This window comes from Micropterus dolomieu, linkage group LG19 (assembly GCF_021292245.1).
Source record: "Micropterus dolomieu isolate WLL.071019.BEF.003 ecotype Adirondacks linkage group LG19, ASM2129224v1, whole genome shotgun sequence".
Taxonomy (NCBI): Eukaryota; Metazoa; Chordata; class Actinopteri; order Centrarchiformes; family Centrarchidae; genus Micropterus; species Micropterus dolomieu.
This window is the reverse complement of record NC_060168.1, coordinates 20963794-20984942: the sequence shown is the minus strand read 5'-3', so window position 1 is coordinate 20984942 and position 21149 is coordinate 20963794. Positions and strand designations below refer to the sequence as shown.

At 40.2% G+C, this 21149-nt stretch overlaps 2 protein-coding genes across 9 annotated transcripts in view; one reads left to right on the top strand and one right to left on the bottom strand.

Annotated features, from left to right (window-relative positions):
* Positions 1 to 233: 233 nt before the first annotated feature.
* Positions 234 to 21149, bottom strand: part of xkrx (XK related X-linked) — a 28173-nt gene continuing 7257 nt past the window's right edge. For 3 of the 8 annotated variants that reach the window (XM_046031096.1, XM_046031100.1, XM_046031098.1), the window contains 6 exons: positions 18954 to 19055; positions 18613 to 18796; positions 18070 to 18208; positions 10243 to 11219; positions 4496 to 4755; positions 234 to 1981 (listed from right to left, as the gene is read on the bottom strand). In XM_046031096.1, coding sequence (XP_045887052.1) covers positions 1116 to 1981; positions 4496 to 4755; positions 10243 to 10598 — 1482 coding nt within the window. In that variant the 5' untranslated portion in view covers positions 10599 to 11219; positions 18070 to 18208; positions 18613 to 18796; positions 18954 to 19055 and the 3' untranslated portion in view covers positions 234 to 1115. The remainder of the gene's footprint in view (positions 1982 to 4495; positions 4756 to 10242; positions 11220 to 18069; positions 18209 to 18612; positions 18797 to 18953; positions 19056 to 21149) is intronic. The other 5 variants (XM_046031097.1, XM_046031101.1, XM_046031099.1 and 2 more) reach the window with 4 other exon arrangements.
* On the top strand, positions 17273 to 20215 carry arl13a (ADP-ribosylation factor-like 13A). The gene is made up of 9 exons (XM_046031106.1): positions 17273 to 17367; positions 17825 to 17895; positions 18012 to 18246; positions 18399 to 18504; positions 18633 to 18838; positions 18971 to 19064; positions 19559 to 19832; positions 19921 to 20037; positions 20149 to 20215. Exons 1-9 carry the CDS (start codon positions 17309 to 17311, stop codon positions 20202 to 20204), a joined length of 1218 nt encoding a protein of 405 aa, XP_045887062.1. The 5' UTR covers positions 17273 to 17308; the 3' UTR covers positions 20205 to 20215.

Below are 21149 nucleotides of genomic sequence, written 5' to 3'. Positions count from 1 at the left end.
CCAGAAATCTGAGTTATGCTTGGATTATTAACAGTCGCCCTCCTCCCCTCTTAGGCCCTAATGCCTATTTTTAAGTATCTATTATGCCACACAGGAAATTTTATCCTGCTGGACTGTGACTCAATTAGTTTTACAGGAAAAATAAAGTTTTATTGTGTGTTTGACAGGAGGGAGTGAGTAGTCTTGTTTCATTTATTTTATTTTATACACAGAAAGAAACGCAAAAATGAATGTGTAGTGATCAGAGTATTTATTCATTTATTTCTTCTTCAAGTAAAACAGTAAAACAACAAAAAAAATAAGCAAACTGTGAAGGTACTTCAATAAAGCAGAAGCTCATTTGATGTCAGTCTTGTTAATGCATCAACGGTAAGGTTAATTTTAAAAGACACACACCTGATGTTCCCTAAAAGGATTTTACAATTTAATATTTTCACAAACTTCTCAGATATTTCCTCACATTTCTTTTGCAGAATTAAAACCTGTTTGTTTTTAATCAAGGCATCCAGATGGGACAGTGAACACAAGGCATTCATCACAGCAGGTTTATGCAGTTAGTTATGACAAAAGATAAATTCTTCTTCTTCTTTTCTTGCCCTTCTGCTTTATATAAAAAAAAAGTCTGTTTAGTGCAAAAGGGGGCGTTCACGACGTGAAAACCCTGAGAGGAAGTAAACTGGAGGTGTACCGCTCAGTCTTTCGGGGACTTAGAACACACTTGGCAAGTTTCCCGCACACCTGGCTCCGTCCTGTGAATGACCCACTGCTGCTTTCTCAAGGCGGCCTTTGTGCATAGCCGCATATCTCAAAATGCTACATTCTTTGGTATACTGGAGCCTTGTGGTGCGCTAAGTGTGCATAACCATCCCTGATAATAACATCAGGAGTTAACCGAAAACCCTCACAGAACCATGAATCAGTAAAGTTTTGCGCACTTAAGAGAAAAAGGGAAACGTTTGTTCTCCAACACATCACCTCACCAACCAAAAAACACAAACTCATTCTGGATTTTGTGTTCAAGGACCGGAGGTCTCATTCAGTAGTGCACGCTGCAGCGCCACTTGGGAGGCATTTATACATTAGAGAACTTCATTTAATTCCCCATAAAGCCCTTCTCAGGCTGCCTCCATCATGTCTTCAATAATAGCCGTCTCCCGCTCTCCCAGCTGAGTGGCAAGGTCAGGGGGTTCTGAGTTTTGGGGGTCCAGCTGCTCCATTGGCTCCTCCTGCACCAGCAACATAGTGGCAGCAGTAGAGTACGAGGGAGGCAGGTTCTGTTGTCCAGCTCTCGCTGCCCTCCTTCCTTTATGGCAGCAGACGCAGTGCAGGCAGTCATGGACGTTGTACTTGAAGAGGCGTCTGCAAGGGTGGCAGAACTGGTAGAAGAGTAGCATGAACAGCACGGCCAGGCTGTAGCAGATCAGAAGCTGGACCGCCAACAGCGGCGCGCACACATACTCGTAGAAGTCCGACTTGAAGAAGTACCAGAGTGTAATGAGGAGGAAGTTCTCAAGAAAGCGTGCGCAGTAGTAGATAGCCAGGCGGTCCCAGCGCTGCTTCCTCTCAATAAGCTCTCGATGGGAGAGGTCCAGCTGCACCGCCGACCAGCAGAAGATGTTGATGCAGGCGTAGAGCAACGTGAACATGCATAGCACCACTATGGTACCCAGCTTAGAGAAGTTTTTCTCCAAGTCCTTAGTCAGCGAGCCTTTCCTGGCCCAGAACTCAGCCCAGGGGAGGAAGAAGAAGAAGAGCAGGTTAGCCATGCCGACCAGGATCACCCAGTGTGTGAGCGCCGTGCTGAAGAGGACCAGAGCGGTGATCCGGGTGGCAATCTCCAACCCTCTCCACACAATCATGCACAGGTAGGCTGCAGGGCGCAACCGCACCTTGTAGTCATCGTATCTGATCTGGATGGCTAGAACGTTGCACACGAGGGCCCCATATACGACGGAAATCAGTGTGATAGCCATCAGAACACCTGTGAAAACAAACAGACGTTATCTATTGCACTTTATCAGTACCATTACATCACTGCACTGTAAAAATGTCATTATAAATGCTCTCAACCACAGAGAACTCCTTGTATTATCAACATAAACATCCCAATTGAATACATCAAATCATCATAATTGACTTTCACCTCTTTTGGATAACAATGACCTGGATGACTGAGAACCTTCACATACAATTCAGTACAGCAATATATTCACTTACTGTAAGCTTATACCTGCAAAACTAATGATTCTAAACTATGATTGTGAACATGGTAAAAATTATACCTGCTTAACATCAGCATGTTAGCATGGTCTATGTGAGCATGTTAGCATGCTAGATTTGGTATTCAGCTCTACAGCTGGAGGGGTGTGTCCAGGGAGTGACCTGAGGTGAGTGGCCACCCTTGAAATCTTACTGGCCACCCCAGGTGCCACACCATTATGCAAAACTATGACTGGCTGTCTGCCAGGTGAGACAAACAGTTTGACAAGTATTTTTGAAGATGCATTATTTTCTTATGCAAGTCAGGGCTCTACAGTGTGTGTAAATAGGTAAGTGCGAACTGGGGAAATCCCGGCGGGCCTTTCACTATGTGGTAAAACAGAAGACAAAAGGGATAATGTAGTAAAGATCCCCAATTTATTTTACTCCTTAGTTTAGAATCCTATGTCCATGTTTGTGAAAAACTTAAAACTTAATCTTTTCTTATTGAGATACTTGAGATGGACATGTGAGTTTAGTGTCTTTTCTTATGTTGGCTTTCTTTCAGATTAAAGAACTTATGTGTGTATTTTTCCCCGATTATGCTGACAAATGCAACCTTTAAGTTGGAAGAAATAAAAAGTTGTTCAGAGGATTTCCCAAGTTTCCTGGCTCACTTCTATGCATTCTGACCGATGTCCCCAATGATGATAGTAAATGTACCTTTTGAACCTCCTACTTTACAGATAATATGGCTAATATGAGCATGGTTTGGCTAGATGGTTATTTAGCTATAACAGTGGCTTTTGTTGAAACATCAGTCACTTTTTGTGAACCAACCAATTACAGCCTGGATGGGAAGGGACATTAATTAAAAGGTTGAGGAGCTACAGTAAACTTTTGGAAGTGTTGAACTCATTGTTATGCATTAATGGTTATTAGGGATCGACCGATATGTTTTTTTTCTGGGCCGATCCTGATTATTATTAACCAATTAGATGATGACTGATGTATGGGGTTGATTGTTATGTAGTTTGCTTTGGCAATATTGTTGTTACACATTTATGCCATTAAAACTAATTTGAATTGAATGATATGTGGAATCGATATACATTTGCTGTAAAGTTTTTAATCTGGGTGTCAAAATTTAGAATAACAAACTCACAAAAAATTTGTTTCAAATTACAGGATTAAAGTTAATTGTCATGTTTCATCTTTATAAATAGTAAATTAAATGAATTAGAGATCCATCCCAGAGATGTAATTGTTAACTATGAGTGCTTAATTAACATAAACTTTGTCTTTACCTGCTACCATTTATATTGTATTTATTTTCTATTGTTAGGATTTTATTGATACATGTACTGACACTATTTATTTGTTCTGTTCTTTATCTATACTCTTATTGGTTTTTCATTAGTAAATAATTGCCTTTTAAATAAAGAAATAAAGAATAAATTGAGAACAGTAATCAAAATTAATATTATAAACTGTTTTCAGAGCAGCAACAAATGTAAAGTTTACATCAGCAAAGTCACTATATAAAATCAGTATCTCATTGGGACAAATGGAACATGTAAAATAAACTATATTCCTGACATCAAAATACTGACTAAAGTTTATAAAGACGACATCAGTCAGTCGTTCCTCCTCCTCCTCCCTCTGCTGCTGCTGGTAGAGAGGAGCCCTCCTAACTAGCTCCATGCATCTTCCACTTTTTGCTTTACTAAATTTATTGTTATAAAAATTGTTCAAATAATCTTGTTTACATGAAGTGAGGCGTGGGTTGTGTGGGTGCTGCTGGTGTTCCCAAAAGTCCCACATGCCACAAGCCGCAATGCACCAATCACAGTAGAGTTTTCACTCATCACTGTGATGAGTGATCAGTGTTTTAAAAAGCCGTGTCCATGTTTAAGAAGCTGTTGTCAATGTGTCAAATATAAAAAAAAAAAAAAATCAGTTTCAATGTTTTAAAAAGCTCTGTCAATATTTTAAGGCTTATGTGGAGTGTCCAGATACAAGGGTCTTAACTTCCATAGTCCTCCATTTATCTTGTAAATAAAATGTTAAGCACAGGAGTGTAAACAAAACTACAAGATACTGTAATGTTAGTAATGAAAGTAGATATGAAAAATAGTAATTTAATGCTATTCCGATGTGTGTGTCTTAAAGAGCTGCCAACATCAAAGAATTTCATGATGTCATCACTTTTAGAGGCATTTCAACCTTGCTAAGAAAAAAACCCAGATACAACACTGTAAAGTAGTGATACTTGTAACCTTAACACCATTCTTACATCTTGCAGGGAGGAAGTATTTCTCCTGGATGGTGGCATACAGCTGGAGCGTCAGTTGAGGCGTGGAGCCCAGAAAGGCCTGGATGACTGCGGTGCGTTTGAAGGCGTTTCTGTGAGTGGCCAAGGTGCGCTCCGTTTGGCCGATTTCCCACTCCATGGGCATCCCCTGCCCCTTCTTCAGACTGAACTTCCTGGAGATAGTGACGTAAGGCTCCTCCCTTCTACCCGCCTTGAAATAGACAACCAGAGCCTCGATACACCTGAGGACGTAATAAGAATGACAGAGTGGAGTAATGTTTTCCCACCAACAGAGGGCAGTGCAATGTTATGTTTAAGTTATGGGACACCACAAGGGGATGTTATGATGCCTTGTGTTTGAACATCCCATTTACTCATCATAGTGTGAATATGTGGGTAGTAAAGTAAAACACAAGAGTGGAATAAAGCAAAGTATCAGGGTTAATATGTCAGCAGTTTGTTGTTGCAGCTTGTTTTCAGTCCAGGAACTTAAAATTAGACATACAGGTAATATAACATTGATATTACAAATATTAGCTCATTAAAGGGGCTCATCATAAAGAAACCTTTCTTTGTTTTCTTACAGCTAAACAACCACAGGCACAATACTGAGAATCCACCAAAGGGCTGCCAGAAGAAAGAATACAGTTCTCTGAAGCCTGAATGGATACACTGGAAGTATCTGGGTGTGGTTCTCCTAGTGTTTGCAAGGTAAATGTGCCATGTGTTCACTGCAAGAGGTTTCTGTGCAAGAAGTGTAGACTGCTAACTGGCTTTTGTCCCAAATTACACAAAAGCTATATTCATGCTATAACAAGGAAACTACCTCAACTGGAAGTGCAAGGTTCCCACCTGCCAGAAACAAAATATATAATCCCTGAATCCTACTTGTAAACTCTCAGAGCTACACATCTGCGCTCAACAGACAAACACAGCCATCTGAGGATTCACACTGCAGCACTAAATATCCCATCACTGTGTAGGAATTTAATCTTCAGCTCCATGTTCTCCAACTTTGGACATAAGGCTCACAGGCTCAGGAATCCCACAGGAATCTGCTTCTCCATGGTTTAACTATGTGCCGCCCTGACTCTCCAAAGTCAGCAGTTTGACATTTTTCAGAGACTGTTGCTTCAGCTGCTGCTAGTGGGGGGCTGTACTCTTTACTTACAGTGTAAATACAACACAGTGCCAAACTTCCACACTAGCCCTGAACTGTGTTTGACCCAAATGTTAGAGGCTGACAGGGAAAATCTTTGTCGTTATTTAGAAGCCCGCTCTTATCTCTACACTAGCATACTTAATACCAGACTGATAGCCACCAGCAGACGAGGGTCTTTCAGCTTTAGTGTACAAAGTCTACAATAAAGTAACAGCAAAGGCACAAAAACCTGATTTATTGACATCCTTTCCCTGGAAATCTGGCAGCACAATGGGCTGAGGACGCAGTATGAGGGTACTGAACTTGAGCCAGCATGCACTTAGGATTCTGTAAAGCGACTGAGAGGCAGACTCAATTTCACTTAGGGGAAGGGGGAAAAAAAAACAGCATTACTGACAAATGCATTAGCCAAGAGAATCAATGTGCTGACTTCCGAGCCTGCGTCTTATGGATTTGTAAATGGACATACACAGGCTGCTGCGCTGGATTTGCAGTCTGAACACACAATCTGTTCCACAGTGTGTGAACAGAACCACAGTATGGTGTGACAAATTCCACATGAACGAAGAGGAACTGCCTTTAAAAACAACAACATCTGAAATACTGATATTGAAATACTGACATTCACTGACTAAAGGGCAGCAGAGCATTCAGGAACTTTTTTTCTACAGCCCTTTAGCAAGACCATCATGTGTGTCTTGGGATTACTGCAGCCGCCTGTGGAGAGTTTGTCAAACACAAACAAGAAGCTCTGCAAGCTGAGACTGGTCCAAGCTGATAGAGTAATGTTGTTTCTTTTCCTGCTTTGGAAGCAGGATCATATATTTAACGAGAAAAGTCAAGACAAAACAAGTCAAGGTCCACCCTGTGGCAGATAATCCTTCCCCTTCTTTAAGTTGGATATATTGACTGCGTGGATGATCCTGTGTCATAACATCTTCTGGTGGACTCAAAAACAACTCAAACAAGGCTCATAAAGAATTTCTTTGCAGTTATCTAATAAAGATGTGAGTCAAAATTCTGCTTTTGAGAGTGCACATGGTATGTTTGACTGTACAGCCACAAGATCAGCAATTACACCATCCCCGAGTCACACAGGAAACCTCCCATCTGAGCCAAGAAGGAGCAGAGGTGTTTGTTTACAGCAGCACAGCCTGGAATAAGATAAGCTTTACATAAAACAGAAGAACAGAGTCCAGAACACAACAGAATGAAATGCTCTGTAATGACAATCCCGCCATTTGTTTTCTGGCCTTGCTGCCACATTAAAAGCATGCTGTTCCAGATCAGTGTGATACAGTGATGGTAACTCCTAAAGGCATTCACAAAGCTCACACTGGAGATGCAGCCAGCTCGGTTGCATAGACTCGCTGTTTCATCGGTCATAGCCGTTTTAAATTCTTAGGTGGAAGCGTTAGCAGGGGCATAGCAAAAAATCCTGCACCCTGTACGGAGGCATTCACCATGGGCCCCTCCCCACGGGCCCCTCCCCACATCCACGGTTATTCATTATAGTATCTTTATAGGCCCTTCTCACGTAAGGACCCTGTATACTCTGTCCCCCTTTCCCCCCATCCAGCGCCCCACAGTTCCGGCGTGACTGTAGACTTTTGTGTCCAAGCTCCAAATTGATTTTTAGGCTCTTACAAGAGAGTATTGTACAATTTAACAGTGTTGGACTCACTGTGGGTAAAACCTGGCACCTACATAACCTACACTGAAACTCTTCCACCAACAGTTTGGTCAGAGATGTTAGGCAGTTAGCCTCAAGCAGAGATGAGGAGCGGGATACAGAGATCTCCACACCTCACCTGGCATTACTAGACATGGCAAGTTATCAGACATCACAGCGCTCCCCCTGGAGCCACAAACGACTTTATACAACCCTTTATTTTTTTAACGTATGCACTAGTAGCTACACCCTGCAAGTCTGCAAACTGAAAGTTTAAGCAATGCTATCTGCAATTAGACAATATCGTCTGATCTAGTGGTCTAGCTGTTAATCATGATAATAATAAAAGCCTCTATGGAGTTACTTCTGTGTCTTTATTATGCAATCAAAACATAGGCCTGAGAGCAAAACTATAGACATTAAAAATATCTTGCAAATCCTACGGTGCCCTTCCAGGTCAGTGCGTCCAACACCAAACCACTTCAACTTCCACACTGTGTTTTCTGAACGTAAAGTAACACATTGTCCATGAAGTTCAGTTCAACACTTCTCAGCTATAGGCCACATCACTGACATGGAAAACTATATGCAAACTGAATGTTCATTCTGTTTTCTGAGCACTCGCACTTCGGACTGAATTAGAAGATGTAGGTGGTCTCTTGTAATTACATGTGTAGCTTTATCTCCACTGTGTTAAACAGATATTTATAGAACTGTACCTGACCTTGGTCCAGTTAACTGTGGGAAATGAAAATACGTATTTAACACCATTCGCCTTCTGGTAAATACACTTTACATGTGTTACATTGCACATGGCACAAAAGGCTTTTATCAAAACTGGTAAATCAGGAATTATGTGAGCCTGGGTTTCTTGTGGCTCTCCTAGATCTTCATCTACATATCTTTATCTGCATACTTATATCGGCAAACTGTTTAGAAATGTATTGGGTGCCTCATATTTTAGCCTCCACTGAAAGCTGAGCAGCAAATCAGGTTATTTATATGCCTTTTAGCAACACATACTGCAAAGCATTCTGCCTGAGCTGAAGACAAGGTTGAATTTCCTGCTCAGCAAAGGAACACACCCTTATAGTAAATTGAGAGCAGTATCTCAGGGCTCACAGTTGACATATCAAAGTTCATACAGAGACAGAGAGAGACAGAGAGAGAGAGCTCAAGTCTCCCCGCCTACACCTTCCTACATGAGTCACAGTTCATCAGGCAGATTCTCACAGCTGAGACCAACTGAAACTGAAGTGCAAAAACAATGCCTCCCTCAACAAGTATGTTAATAGAGTCTTCAAACATTTTAAAATCTTCCTATTTAGAACACTTATTTGCTTCTTTTTCTAAATTTGTGCCGACCTGTCACATTTCCTTTCCCGCTGCTTTGATTTTCCAAGAATAAAATCAAGCTATATTTCTTGAAGGCTTTCTGGGCAACACGTACAGCCCCGGTCTTCCCTCTCTGTCCTCCTCAGACAGCCAGGCCTGGTCAGCGGTCTGTCTGGCGTGCAGCCCTGATGCCTTTGGGTGCTGATTATCCTGAGATGAGGTCATATGACTGGCCATAAACGCAAAGGATGTGTGCAGTGTCATTTGACAGACAGGTTTTAGAGTAACCACAAGGGATACAACAGGATGTGACCACACCATCAAGGAAGACTTCAAATTAAAAGAAGCTCAGGACTCATATCTTGATGTACATCCCCATTCAACACTTTGGATGATGTGGGAGGTTGTTGTGTTCAGTCGTCCCTCCTGTTCTTCACACTGAACAGATTTAGTTGATGAATCACACTCCAGTTCTCAGTTGGTGTTATGTAAGTTATGATGCTGCAACAGTCGATTACAAGGAATGAATGTGTTTCAAAACATTTAGTTGATGAACTGCAACAGATCAAAGCTGATTGACTGCTTTAAGTCAGCCAGTGTTAGGGCTGCAACTTACGTGAATTTTCATTATCAATTAATCTTCTGATTATTGTTTTGACTATGAAACATCCAAAAATAGAGAAGAAAGTGCCCAGCACAATTTTCCAGAGCCAAAGGTCTTGTCTTGTTCGCCCAAAACACCCAAATTTACAATATATGAGGAAGAAAAGAAGCAAGTCCTCTCATTAGAGAAGCTGGAGTCACTATTTTTGTGCCTGAAACGATTAACCGATTATTGAAATAGTCGCAGATTATTTTTCTGTCATAGACTAATCCATAAGTCACTTCAGCTCTAGGCAAATTTCTTTTAAAAAATAAGTCAGCTCCATCATTATAAACAATCTGCAGCATCATGTCTGCTCTCAAAGATCCTTGTAATGCTTTTAAGCAAACATAAGCACTGTACTGTAAACAGAGGCTGAATGTCTAGTGAGATGGATAACTGACTACAAACAAAACACTACGATGTAGGGCTGCAACTAACGATTCTTATTATCGATTAATTTGCCATCTACTGAATGCTTTGTCTCTAAAATGTCAAAGAGTGAAAATTCTTGTTAGAAATGTCCCACAGCCGAACGTACCCTCTTCAAATGTCTTGTTTTGTCAGACCAACAGTGCAAAGGGAAAATATAACCAGCAAATGTAATGTTTGCAACAAAAAAGAAACCATCAAACGGTTATCAAAATAGCTGCTGATAACTTTCTGTACATGTACATTGATTATTAATCATTCCAGCTTTTAGAGTAATGACTTTCTTTTTGGGACAGCATTGGAAATATCTTAATTTTGCTCTGATTTTTTTGCATGTTTTACTACACCACATCTATCCCTGGCTGGCTGCAACGTCGGACAAACACCTGCAAGTATGAAGTATATAACGCAAAGGTATCACGATTTATAGTGAATTGTCCTTTAACAACCACGCCCGCGTGTTGCACCATCTGACCCTCACCTACCTGATGACAGGGCCGAGCAGCAGCAGGTGCAGGAACAGGACCAGAGGCCGGTCCCGACCCAGGTCTCTGTGGATGAACGTCAGCGCCAACTGAATGAGCACAGCGGGCAGCAGCATGAAGGTGATGGTGAAGCCCATCCAGATTTCGTCGTGGGTCTTGTGGTACATGCTGCAGAGCACGGCGGCGGCGGCGAACTCTGCGCAGTAGAGCACCGTGGCCAGCACGACGCTGAAGGGAGGATGGACCCGGCTGTGGCAGACCACCAGCATGACTCCGTTCTCCGCCACCGAGGGGCACTCCTGAGGGTCTATGTGCGAGATCTCCCTCTCCTGCTCCTCCATGGCCACTTCGCACATGATCTCGTTCACTTTGAATGCGAGAAACGACTTCGACGTTAAACTGCAACTCTTCTTGCCGCAGTGTGCTCAAAAAAACATCACTTTCTGTAAACGCCGCCTTTGATGCGTCGTCTCTCCCAACTTTCCACCAAGTTCACCATCGCTGGCTTCACATTGTGTTTGCCTTTACGACTCGGCCGAGCCCCTCGCTCGCCAACCAAAACGCTTATGTTTCACTGTCCGATGTATCGTCGTACGTGGCGTCACCACCCTGTTTGATTCACGGGAAACCACCTCAACGTCCGCAGTGATATCACTTCTCCTACCGCACCGCCAGCGAGCAGGATCGGGAAAGTTCAGCTTTGTCATTCAGAACAAAAACTCAACCAGACGATCATCGTCCAAACTCAGAGGTCTGCAGTTTGAAGTTTCAAAAAGCGTGTTGTTCCTTATTAAAAGCGCACCGAAGTTTTCTCCACAGTCTGGCTGCAGGGCGTTTGGGTCTCTCCGTGTCGGCATACTTATGTGGCCGCTGGCAGGTCGTGTTTTCAATCTTTTTTGATGAGCTGGTAATGTATGGCAACGGCGTCAAGTCAGCCAGAAACACACGGGGCGATACCGGAAGTGATGGGCGTCTGCCTTCAAAGTAAGATGGATTAGAGAAAAGATTAAATAAACTTTACTCATTACTAAAGATATTCCTGTGAAAAAATAAATAACCACAAACAAATAAATTGACAAAAGATAATGGCTTCATATAATTAATATTAATGACAGGCATTGGAGGCAGAATATTTGATATGTTAAATATGTGCGCAAGAAAAGCAGAAATGTTTTGGACTGTCAGCTACCCTGGAAATAAATATATATAAGAAATATACGATACACATATTTGGTAAAATAAAATATACACAATAAAATAAAACAAAATTTAATAATGTAAAAGTAAAAATTAAATAATAAAAATTAAATAAAGGCAGGTGCAAAGTGCAAATAAAGGTGCAACACATTAAGAAGCTGCAGGGTATCGATTACAGTATTCCAAATTATAAGAAATTAATCAGTTGTACAGAAAGGTGGATTTACTGTGTTACATAAAATAAACACCTAGAAATAATCAGTTTAGATTAAAAATGAAAAAGACTAAACTAAATTATGTAAACAGGAGGGGGAGGTGCATCTGCTTCATAATGTAATGTTACAAATTGCAGGCATAGAAATAGTCTGTATTAATGGAAAATAGAAAAGAAAAACACTGGGTGAACAGTTTGATTGTACTGCATGTGGAAAAGGGTATAAAAACTATGGGAACATGAACAGAAACAGTGGATTGAGTTTGAGGTATACATGAAAAATGAAAAGTGTGCACATTTGTCTGGTTCATGGTTGGGCTGTTTTGAAAGCACAACATGTGGTATCTTGCACAGGTCACTCTGGCTCTGAGTGCTGCTACTACTACTGCTGCTACTACAAGTACTACACATACTACTTCTACGACTACTACTTAGAGGAGGAAATCAAAGTTGTAAAATGTCAAAGGTTACAATAACCAGTAAGAAAAAGGATCTATTGTGAATTAAGAAAAACACTAACATTTATATTTTACATTTCACGCTCTCTGGACTGCTTTTGCCAAACTTCTATTGATACAGTGAGATAACACACTGTTGTTTTATTACATCCAGTGTTGGTCCCATCTAAATGGAAGCACTGTAGAGGTCGAGCTTAGAGAGATCAGTTTCTCCGCACTTCCATTTTTAGTTTCACCAGCTGGTTGGACGTGGCCTTGTTCTGGTGACCTGCAGGCCTGCGAGTAAACAGGTGCAGCAGACACACACACACACACACACACTGAATCAGCTTTTAAAACTTCACTCCATCTTCTCATTCACTGTGTACACCGACATTTCCTTATTATGTTACTATTTGTTAAGGCTACATGACCATTAGACAACACTGACATTTTGTGATGCAGGTGAACGGAGTCTGATGTTTGATCAAGTACTTATGCAAACAGGGATTATATATTTGAAAGGTGCATAAGAAGAACACAATTTGCAGTGGCATACCTAACACATTACAAAATTATTCTCTGTGTTGCTTTGGTTGACGTCAACACAAACTTGTCACCTTTAATAAGTCCTGTCTTATTTTTACTGAAAAAGAAAAATCCATTTCTAAAAGTACTTTCAGTATGTTAGATGTGACTTGGCTGTCATTTCTCCTTCAACTACAAAACAACAAAACAAGTTGTACTGTGTATATTTCACTGTGAATTGTGGAATAGTTTCAACACAGCGCAACCCAAAGGTGCCAGCCACTTCCTGTCTGATCAGATCTGATCTCAGTCAGTGATATTGTGAAAGAGGTTGACACAAAGTATGAAGGCATGTCATTACTAATGCATGTGTTTGGTGAAACAGTGGTGTGGGTCAGTGACTTCAGACTGCAGAGGCTCTGTGTTCTGTGGAGACATGGGGAAGTGGAAGACGGAAACCTCATTATAGAGCAACAGACATGCGCAGTACATAGTGTTACCAGCCAAGCAGGTCAGGGTACACTGCTTGTTTGTTTCAGCGACAGAAATAAACAATTCATTCTGCCTTTTTTTGAACTAAGGGATAGTTTGACATTTCAGGAAATATGCTGTTGCTGAATTAGATGAGAAGATCGATACCACGCTCATGTTTGTATGATGAATATGAAGATACAACCAGCAGCCGGTTAGCTTAGCTTAGTATAAATCCACCTAACAGCATCTCTAAATCTCACTAATTAACATGTTATATCTCATTTGTTCAGTCTGAACAAAACATTTCACAGTCCCAGTCACCTCCTGGAATCACCACTGGTGGCCTGGGATATAAGGATTTGTAAAATCATGTATAGCATGTTAATTAGTGAATTTTGAGTGCCGGTAGGCAGATTCCTGTTACCTTTGGACAGAGCTAGGCTAGCTGCTTCCCTCTGTTTTCCAGTCTTTATGCTAGGCTAGGCTAACCGTGTCCTGACTGTTGCTTCATATTTATCACAAAGGCTTAACAATGATTTTGATCTTTTCATCTAACTCTTGGCAAGAAATCGGATTTTTGAAAATGTTGGACTGTTCCTTCTGTATGTTAACCCAGATTGCAAATCAGCAGTTGGGGGTATGAATCACGTTTGCAATGTGGAGAACAGGAAAAGATGGGGGTGTGGTCCTCAGCTGCTGCTGTTTTTGCACTGTGTGTGTGTGCGCACGCGCGTGTCTCAGTGTCAGCTGATACAGGGCAGTGGTCAGAGTCTGGGATGAGTCTACTCAGCAGAGGAGGGCAGAGCCTGATTGGACATTGGTTTAATGACATAATGAGATCAGGTCTGCACACAAACCATTGCTCCAGGTGTCTGAAAGCTGTATAGTATAATTTCATTATAGCTGCAGAAGCTCTGTTCCTTAGTCCACTGCCTTTAGGGTTTTTATTTTTTATAAACATTAAGATATTAATTAATCAGTGTTGTGGATTGGTGTGTATAGATGTAAAAATATGTTCAGCTGTGAGCAGACTGAGAGGAAGCTTCAGATGAAATTAATTTTAGCTTGTCAAGAACTAGAACATAGAGCCATTATATTATTTACAGAGACTACATGACGCACAGCAGCGTCTGGCAGTGAAAATAGATCCTGTGAATATGAGGCCATCTAGTGGCTTATGCTGCATCACAAGACGTGTTGGACTGGCTTAATTATTGTATTATGGTAATACAATTATGTAATATGTTGATCCTCTGTATGCAGTGAGCTAAATAAATAAATGTGTTGACACCTGAAATATAATTTTGTTGTTTCCCTTTATATTATCTATGCTGAATTGTATTTTTTTTTTTTTTGTGTATTTGACATGAATAGTGGTCATTGATCAACAGGGGAAGAAAACTGTAAATGAGCCAGATTAGGCCAAAAAAGGCTCATTTTCATCTGTTGTGCCTGGACAGATATTAAAAAAGCACCATACGAATACAATAATATGACATATCTTAAGAAAACATATAATTAATATGCACAGAATAGTACAGTACACATCCAACAATAAATATTATCATAAACACGGTAACATGTTAGTAATAGCTACAATCCATATTAGCATCATTTGTGAAATTATCCCCACACCACATCAAATCCAATCAAAATGTACCTCACAAGAAAAATAAGGTTTATTGTAACAGGAAGAAGAGGTCACAGCACGTCACAGATCACACCATGAGACACTTTTAGTTCTCCTGGTAGGATATATGCACCTTCGTTTGGTGGTTAAAGAAGAATCACGCCATCCAATGGGATTAGCGATTGGCTCAAGGGACTCTGGGATTGGTAGAAATACTGATTTCCCAAGTTGTACCTCCCACATGGGGTGACCAAAGGCTTAGTGTGAGCCTGATTAGTTTTGTAGTTGGCGGACACAAGATGTTAGTAGAGACGAGCACCCAAACAAATGCATGGACATAGACATACTTCTGTAAGTACTCTTAAAATTGGTCATTCAGTGGTATCAGGTACTAGAGTTTGGAAATGCTTTGTTTTTATCCATTCAGTCACTGCATTTTAGCACACATGTGTGCTGTTTACTCATTGTCTCTGTGAATTTAAACTGGTGCGTTGCTATGCATAGTGTTTTTAGATGTGGTTGCAGAAATATTAATAAAGATATAGAGATAAAAGTAATTACTGTAGGTCTGCGATTGGTTTACTGTTTACATCAACATGTTTTTCATGACTATTATTAATGCTTATTGAGATTTTTGTTGTACTTTTTATAATTATACTTGGTATTCTTTCTAATATCTACATTTACATTTACTCATTTCTATTTACTCAATATCTATATTTCTTTAGTTTCTCATTTTGTGTCAGCTTTCTGATATCACTAAAATAAACATTTATATTAACATATAATAATAATAATAATAATAATCCTTATTTGTAGAGCACTTTTCAAAAACAAGTTACAAAGTGCTTTAACAAGTGTAAAGAATAATACAAAAAAACAAGATAAGAGCATGAAAACATTGAAAAGACTAAAATACAGATTAATATAAAATTAGTAAAATACAATAAAATAAAAGGGATAAAATAAAGTCAAATGAGATCGGGAAAGGCTCTCCTATAAAAGTATGTTTTAAGAAGGGACTTTCACTGACTCAGCCGACCTGATTTCCTCGGGCAGGCTGTTCCAGAGCCTCGGGGCCCTGACAGCAGACGCTCTGTCCCCTTTAGTTTTCAGTCGAGACTCTGGAACAGACGACAGACCTCTGCCCGAGGATCTCAAGGTACGTGCTGGTGCGTATGGGACTAAAAGGTCAGAAATATAACAAGGCGAGAGGCCATGAAGAGCTTTAAAAGTGATCAATAGAATTTTAAAGTCAATTCTAAAACATACTGGGAGCCAGTGTAATGAAGCTAAAGTAGGAGTAATGTGGTCATATTTCTTTGTCCTGGTTAATATATATATATTTACAAAGTATGGCTCAGAACCAAAAAGATCTCAGTAACCAGTATCACTCAAGAATTTGTCACATTAAACAAAATGCTTTAAATGATAAAATTTAAAATTTGATTTTGTATTTCACTAGTTATTTTTTTAATCTAATTAAAGTTGAGGTATGCGATTCTAGAGAAAACCATTATCATGACAAATACCACGATATAGAGTGAACGACAACACATTAATGTAACTAACGTTGGCTATGTTGTGGGTTAGCAAACTGTTGCTACAGCTGCTGCTGTGTAGCTAACATGCAGAGGTGACGAGAGGGTTTTCCGGAGCAAGCACAACGCCATAATGTCTGTGGGCAAGTAATTTAACGTTACCTGACACACAAATCATGGCTGGAATAGTGTTATGTAGCTCGGTCCAGGCCACTTTGTTTGCTTTCTATTTACAGAACCAGGGATGTGTACAAACACTGGATATTTTTGTCAGCGAAAACACATTAGACTGTGAGAGGATATTTGCTGAATTTGACAAAAGATGTGTATTGGATTAGAATCGCTTACCCCACCTTTAATGTTCTTTTTTTAAATCTCCACATTGAGCAGACACATACATCTTTTACATTCAAACTACCACACAGCCTGTAACTTGTGCATTCAGCAATGTGGACAGGTGATGTCTTTGTATTTTAAAAACACTGTTAACTGCTGATGGTGACACTGTCAATTATTTGAGAGCCAAAACAAATATGGGTCAGCTTGTTAACAACACTGTAAAAGCAGGCCACCTAAACTGGTTTAGCAGATTAAGGTGCCTCAACAGATGCACTGGACAAGGGACTAAAAGATCTAGCAGTGTTTTGGGTTTTTTTGGCACGACCTCAGATACAGCTGCTGCTTGTGTATTGCAAGACTTGAGAGGACCACTCATAGTTCCCTAGACGTTGCAGAAAGATTTTACTGGGCTCACACATCACCTGTTCCACACAAGTAGATACTAGTTACTGAAAAAATACAAGAAAATGTTACTGATCCGAGAAAATAAGACTTGAAATTAAAGCTAGCTAAAGAACTCTAGATTACAGCTAATTTTAGATACCTTTGTGCTGGACCTGGCAATGACAGTGGCAGTGTCTCAAACGACCGGCCCCATTTTTGTATGTGTGCGTCAGAGTCATACAATGGTTGACCATCTGTTTTTAGGTACCAGTTCCAGAGAAGATGGTGGCCCCTTTGCTCACCTTTCTCACCTCACGTAAACATGTTCAACCTGATGAGCAACTGCTGCACCTGGGTCTCCAAAATACAGGAGCCAATCAGGTAAAAATAATGCATTGCGTGAAAAATGAGTGAAAAGTATAATGAGTCTAAAAAAATGTGATCGGTGATGCATGGGCTGATTTTGGCAAAACTTATTTCCAAAAAATAACAAGCCTAATCGCAAAGCTGGGCAACAGCAACCACAATGAAACCTCCTACATTCACTACATTTGAAATAAAATAAATCCTAGTGTGGTTAGGTGCAGACATTTCTCTGCTCATAGGAACTGGTCTGAACGTGACTTAATACAAACAAAAGTGAGCAAGCATTTGTACAGAGAAAGTTAGAAAAATCAAAATTGCATCTTCCTCTTTCTTTTGGTAGTTTTGTATAACATGAATTTGCATGTCATGTACTTTTCATTGATGCTTCCTGCTTTCCGGTTGCTAAAACATTGAGCTGTCATCTAAAGCAATATGCTGCTCATTCAAGTGAAAACTGCATATTTCTTTGCAGGAAAATGACCATTCTGGTGGTTGGTCTTGACAAAGCAGGAAAAACATCTTGCATCAGAGGCATGTTAAGAGGTAATTCAACAGTGACTTTAAAACGCTTTTATCTCTTGAAGTGCTTAAAAAAGAAACACACAAATGACCCAGCTGTGTTTCACTTCATGTATTTTCAGTCCCCCATGGTGGGGAAGCAGGACCCACCCAGGGCTGCATCCGAAATGAGCTCCGAGTAGAGAACTACTTGGTCACCTTGTTGGATGTGGGAGGATCAGCAGAGTCGAGAGGAACTTGGAGGGAGCTCTATAGAGAGGCCCATGGGATAATCTTTGTGGTGGACTCCAGTGACAGGCAGAGGATAAAGGAGGTCAAGGGGGTTCTTGCTGATCTGCTGAAGCAACCCAGAGTGGCAGGAAAACCCATATTAGTGTAATTATATTCAACTGTATACATACACTAAAAGTGTGATCTAATATCATATGCAGTGTAAACAGAGCCCTCCGATGGCTGATGAGAGGAAATACTGAAATACCTAGGCATTGGGTAACTGAGGCCTCTGTGCTCAAACCTTTTCTGTTTAGGTTGGCTAATAAACAGGACAAAATGAACGCTTTGCTGGGAAATGAGCTGATTGAGATTCTGTCACTAGAGAAGCTGGTCAACCAGAGTCGCTCTCTGTGCCATATTGTAAGTGTTGCTTTAAAATTCACTAATGCAAACTGAACAAACATAAATGTCTTGTAGGTATTGAAAGATATTATGGATGACAGACAAGCCAGGGGGACAGAAACAGACCTTTTTCCTTTCCCTCTCAGGAGCCTTGTTCAGCCTTAATGGACCTGCGACGTTGGTCGGACAGAAAGACTCTACGAGGCCTTCGCTGGTTGCTGCGTGCTGTTTGTCTGGATTACCCAGAGCTGTGTACTCGTGTAGCCCAGGACAGCAAGAGGCCTCTGGAACCAAGAGAGAAGGAAAAGACCTGGAAAACGGAGAAAGTTCGCAAAAAAAACAAGGGGGAACGGTAACATTCAAAGTTTTCTTTATCCCAAATATTGTAAAGATCACCATGAACCCAAGCATTATTCATCACTTTATTTGAGACACACACTGACCTGTTATGTTAAATGTTTTCTCACCTCAGAATGCGATCCAGTAAGTCAGATCTTCGCCAGGTTCATCGGCCAAAAGACAAGGAGAAGCCCAAGAGCGAGGGAAAGCTGCAACCCATTCGAAACATGCTGCAAAAGGTCAGAAAAATATCTTGCCTCGTTTTTTAAAACTACTCAGTGGCCAGTTTATTAGGTACACTAGTAAAATATAATGCAATCCAATACAACAGCTCAGACATAAATTCTACCTTTGTAAAGATGATGATGTTCAGTTTTTATTGAGACCATCAATGGTGTCCTACCAACAGTATAAAACCATAGAGAGCTCAGAAAACCAGGAAATATTCACATTTGAGAAGCTGGAACAAGATCATTTTGGCATTTTTTGTTTTAAAAAATGACTCAAAACGATTAACAATCGACTAATTGATTAATCGTTGCAGCTCTCTACACCTAGGTCTGTATCTCACCCTTTTTCCAAGAGTTACGTCAATAGTTATGCTTGTGTCCTTTGTTACCCGATTTTTGTATTCGTTTTTTATTTTTGAGTCATAATTATGACGTCCTCTATTATGATGCGATATAAAATAAATGTTACAAATTAAACATAAAATGGTGAAATGTATCGACAGGAAACCACTCTGAAAAAGAAGCTGAAGTCAAAAAAGAAGAAGAAGTTGGTTAAGGTCAAGAAAGGTGAAAAAGATCACGAGGAAGGAAATGAACAGCAGGATGAAGAGGAGGGTGACAGTCAGGAAGGAGAGCAAGAAAACGCTGTTCACAGAGAGAAAGCCAGCAGTGCCCTGATTCCCCCCAAAAAAGGCCAACCAAAACGCCAAAGAGAGGTGAAAAAAGAGACTCTGGACATGCCAGAATCACCTGACAATGATGAGAAGGAGCTCAAAGGTTAAAATCTGTATAATAATGGCCTAACTTTTATGGTTATTAGCTGTTTAAGATTGGAAATCTAATATTTATTTTATCTTCTATCTAGCTAAAGGGGAAAAGAGGAGGAAGAAAAAAGTGGTCAAAGTAAAAAGGAAGAACAAGATCAACACAGAGGAGATGCCTGGAGATTACTCTCAGTCTGTGGACTTGTCTTCAACCTTTGGTGAGCCTCATCCACTCCTTCCATCTCCAGATCAAACACAATAACACTTTGGACTCTGAAATGATGAAATCACAACTTTGATTTTTAAAAGATGACCCTGTCTCCCGATAGATCTTTACCGAAAAGCAATACTGGCTCTGAAGGAACGTCAGGATCAGGGACAGTGAGAGTGAATCCCGGTTGTGTCCTGCGACGTCAGTGGGCGGATATGGTCCGCAGCAGTAGTACACAGTCACACTTCACAAACTCTCATACCCTTTTCCTTCAACACAATCAACAGGGGAAAGACTCAATTCCTGACTGCTACATCTTTATAACTCTATAGACTATCACTTTAGGCCAGGTCACTGAACATTCGTAAGTGAAACTGCAAATTCCAGTGTGTAGTGAAGGGCAGGTCTGCATAATCATGTCATTATTGAAATAGTAATTTAAAATAAAATAAAAAACATTAAAGTCAAATATGTAAATAACAATATATACATTTTAAAATGTTGAAGATAAAATTGTGTAACTGGCCAAAAATTTTTGTTTGTTTGTCTATGCAATATTGTTTGTAAGGGAAAACATGATGTTTGAACTGCATACTTTTTTATGATTATTTTAACATTTCCCCAGCAATGAACAATGTACTGGGCAGAGTATGGGACATTATTGAAGTGATGAACACACCTATGAAACTGTATAATAAACATTTTGTCACTACTTGCATGGCATATCTGTTTACATTACAGCAGCATCAGCTGCAAAGTACGAGTTAGTGAGATTTAAAAATCTAACACAGGCTATGAACAAAGACCAAGATTGTTTATCTGGATGTATAATCAAATAAGCTGAGTTCTGTTGTTTTCCACCTTTTGTTTGTCATTTCACAATGATGCTGACAGATCTCAGCCCCAAAATGTACTGATCCCACAACATTCCTCCATGGCAGCCTTCCAGTCATCTTGACCATTTTCCACAATTCACAATTCATGTCCTACATCTGGAGAAACCCTGTATTTATCAGTTGGCACAACAGATTTCACTGTTAGTGCTACAGCTTCGGACAGTTGTTCAGTTTGATCAATAATGACTGTACTCTCGACTTTAGCAATGACAAAAAAAAAGAT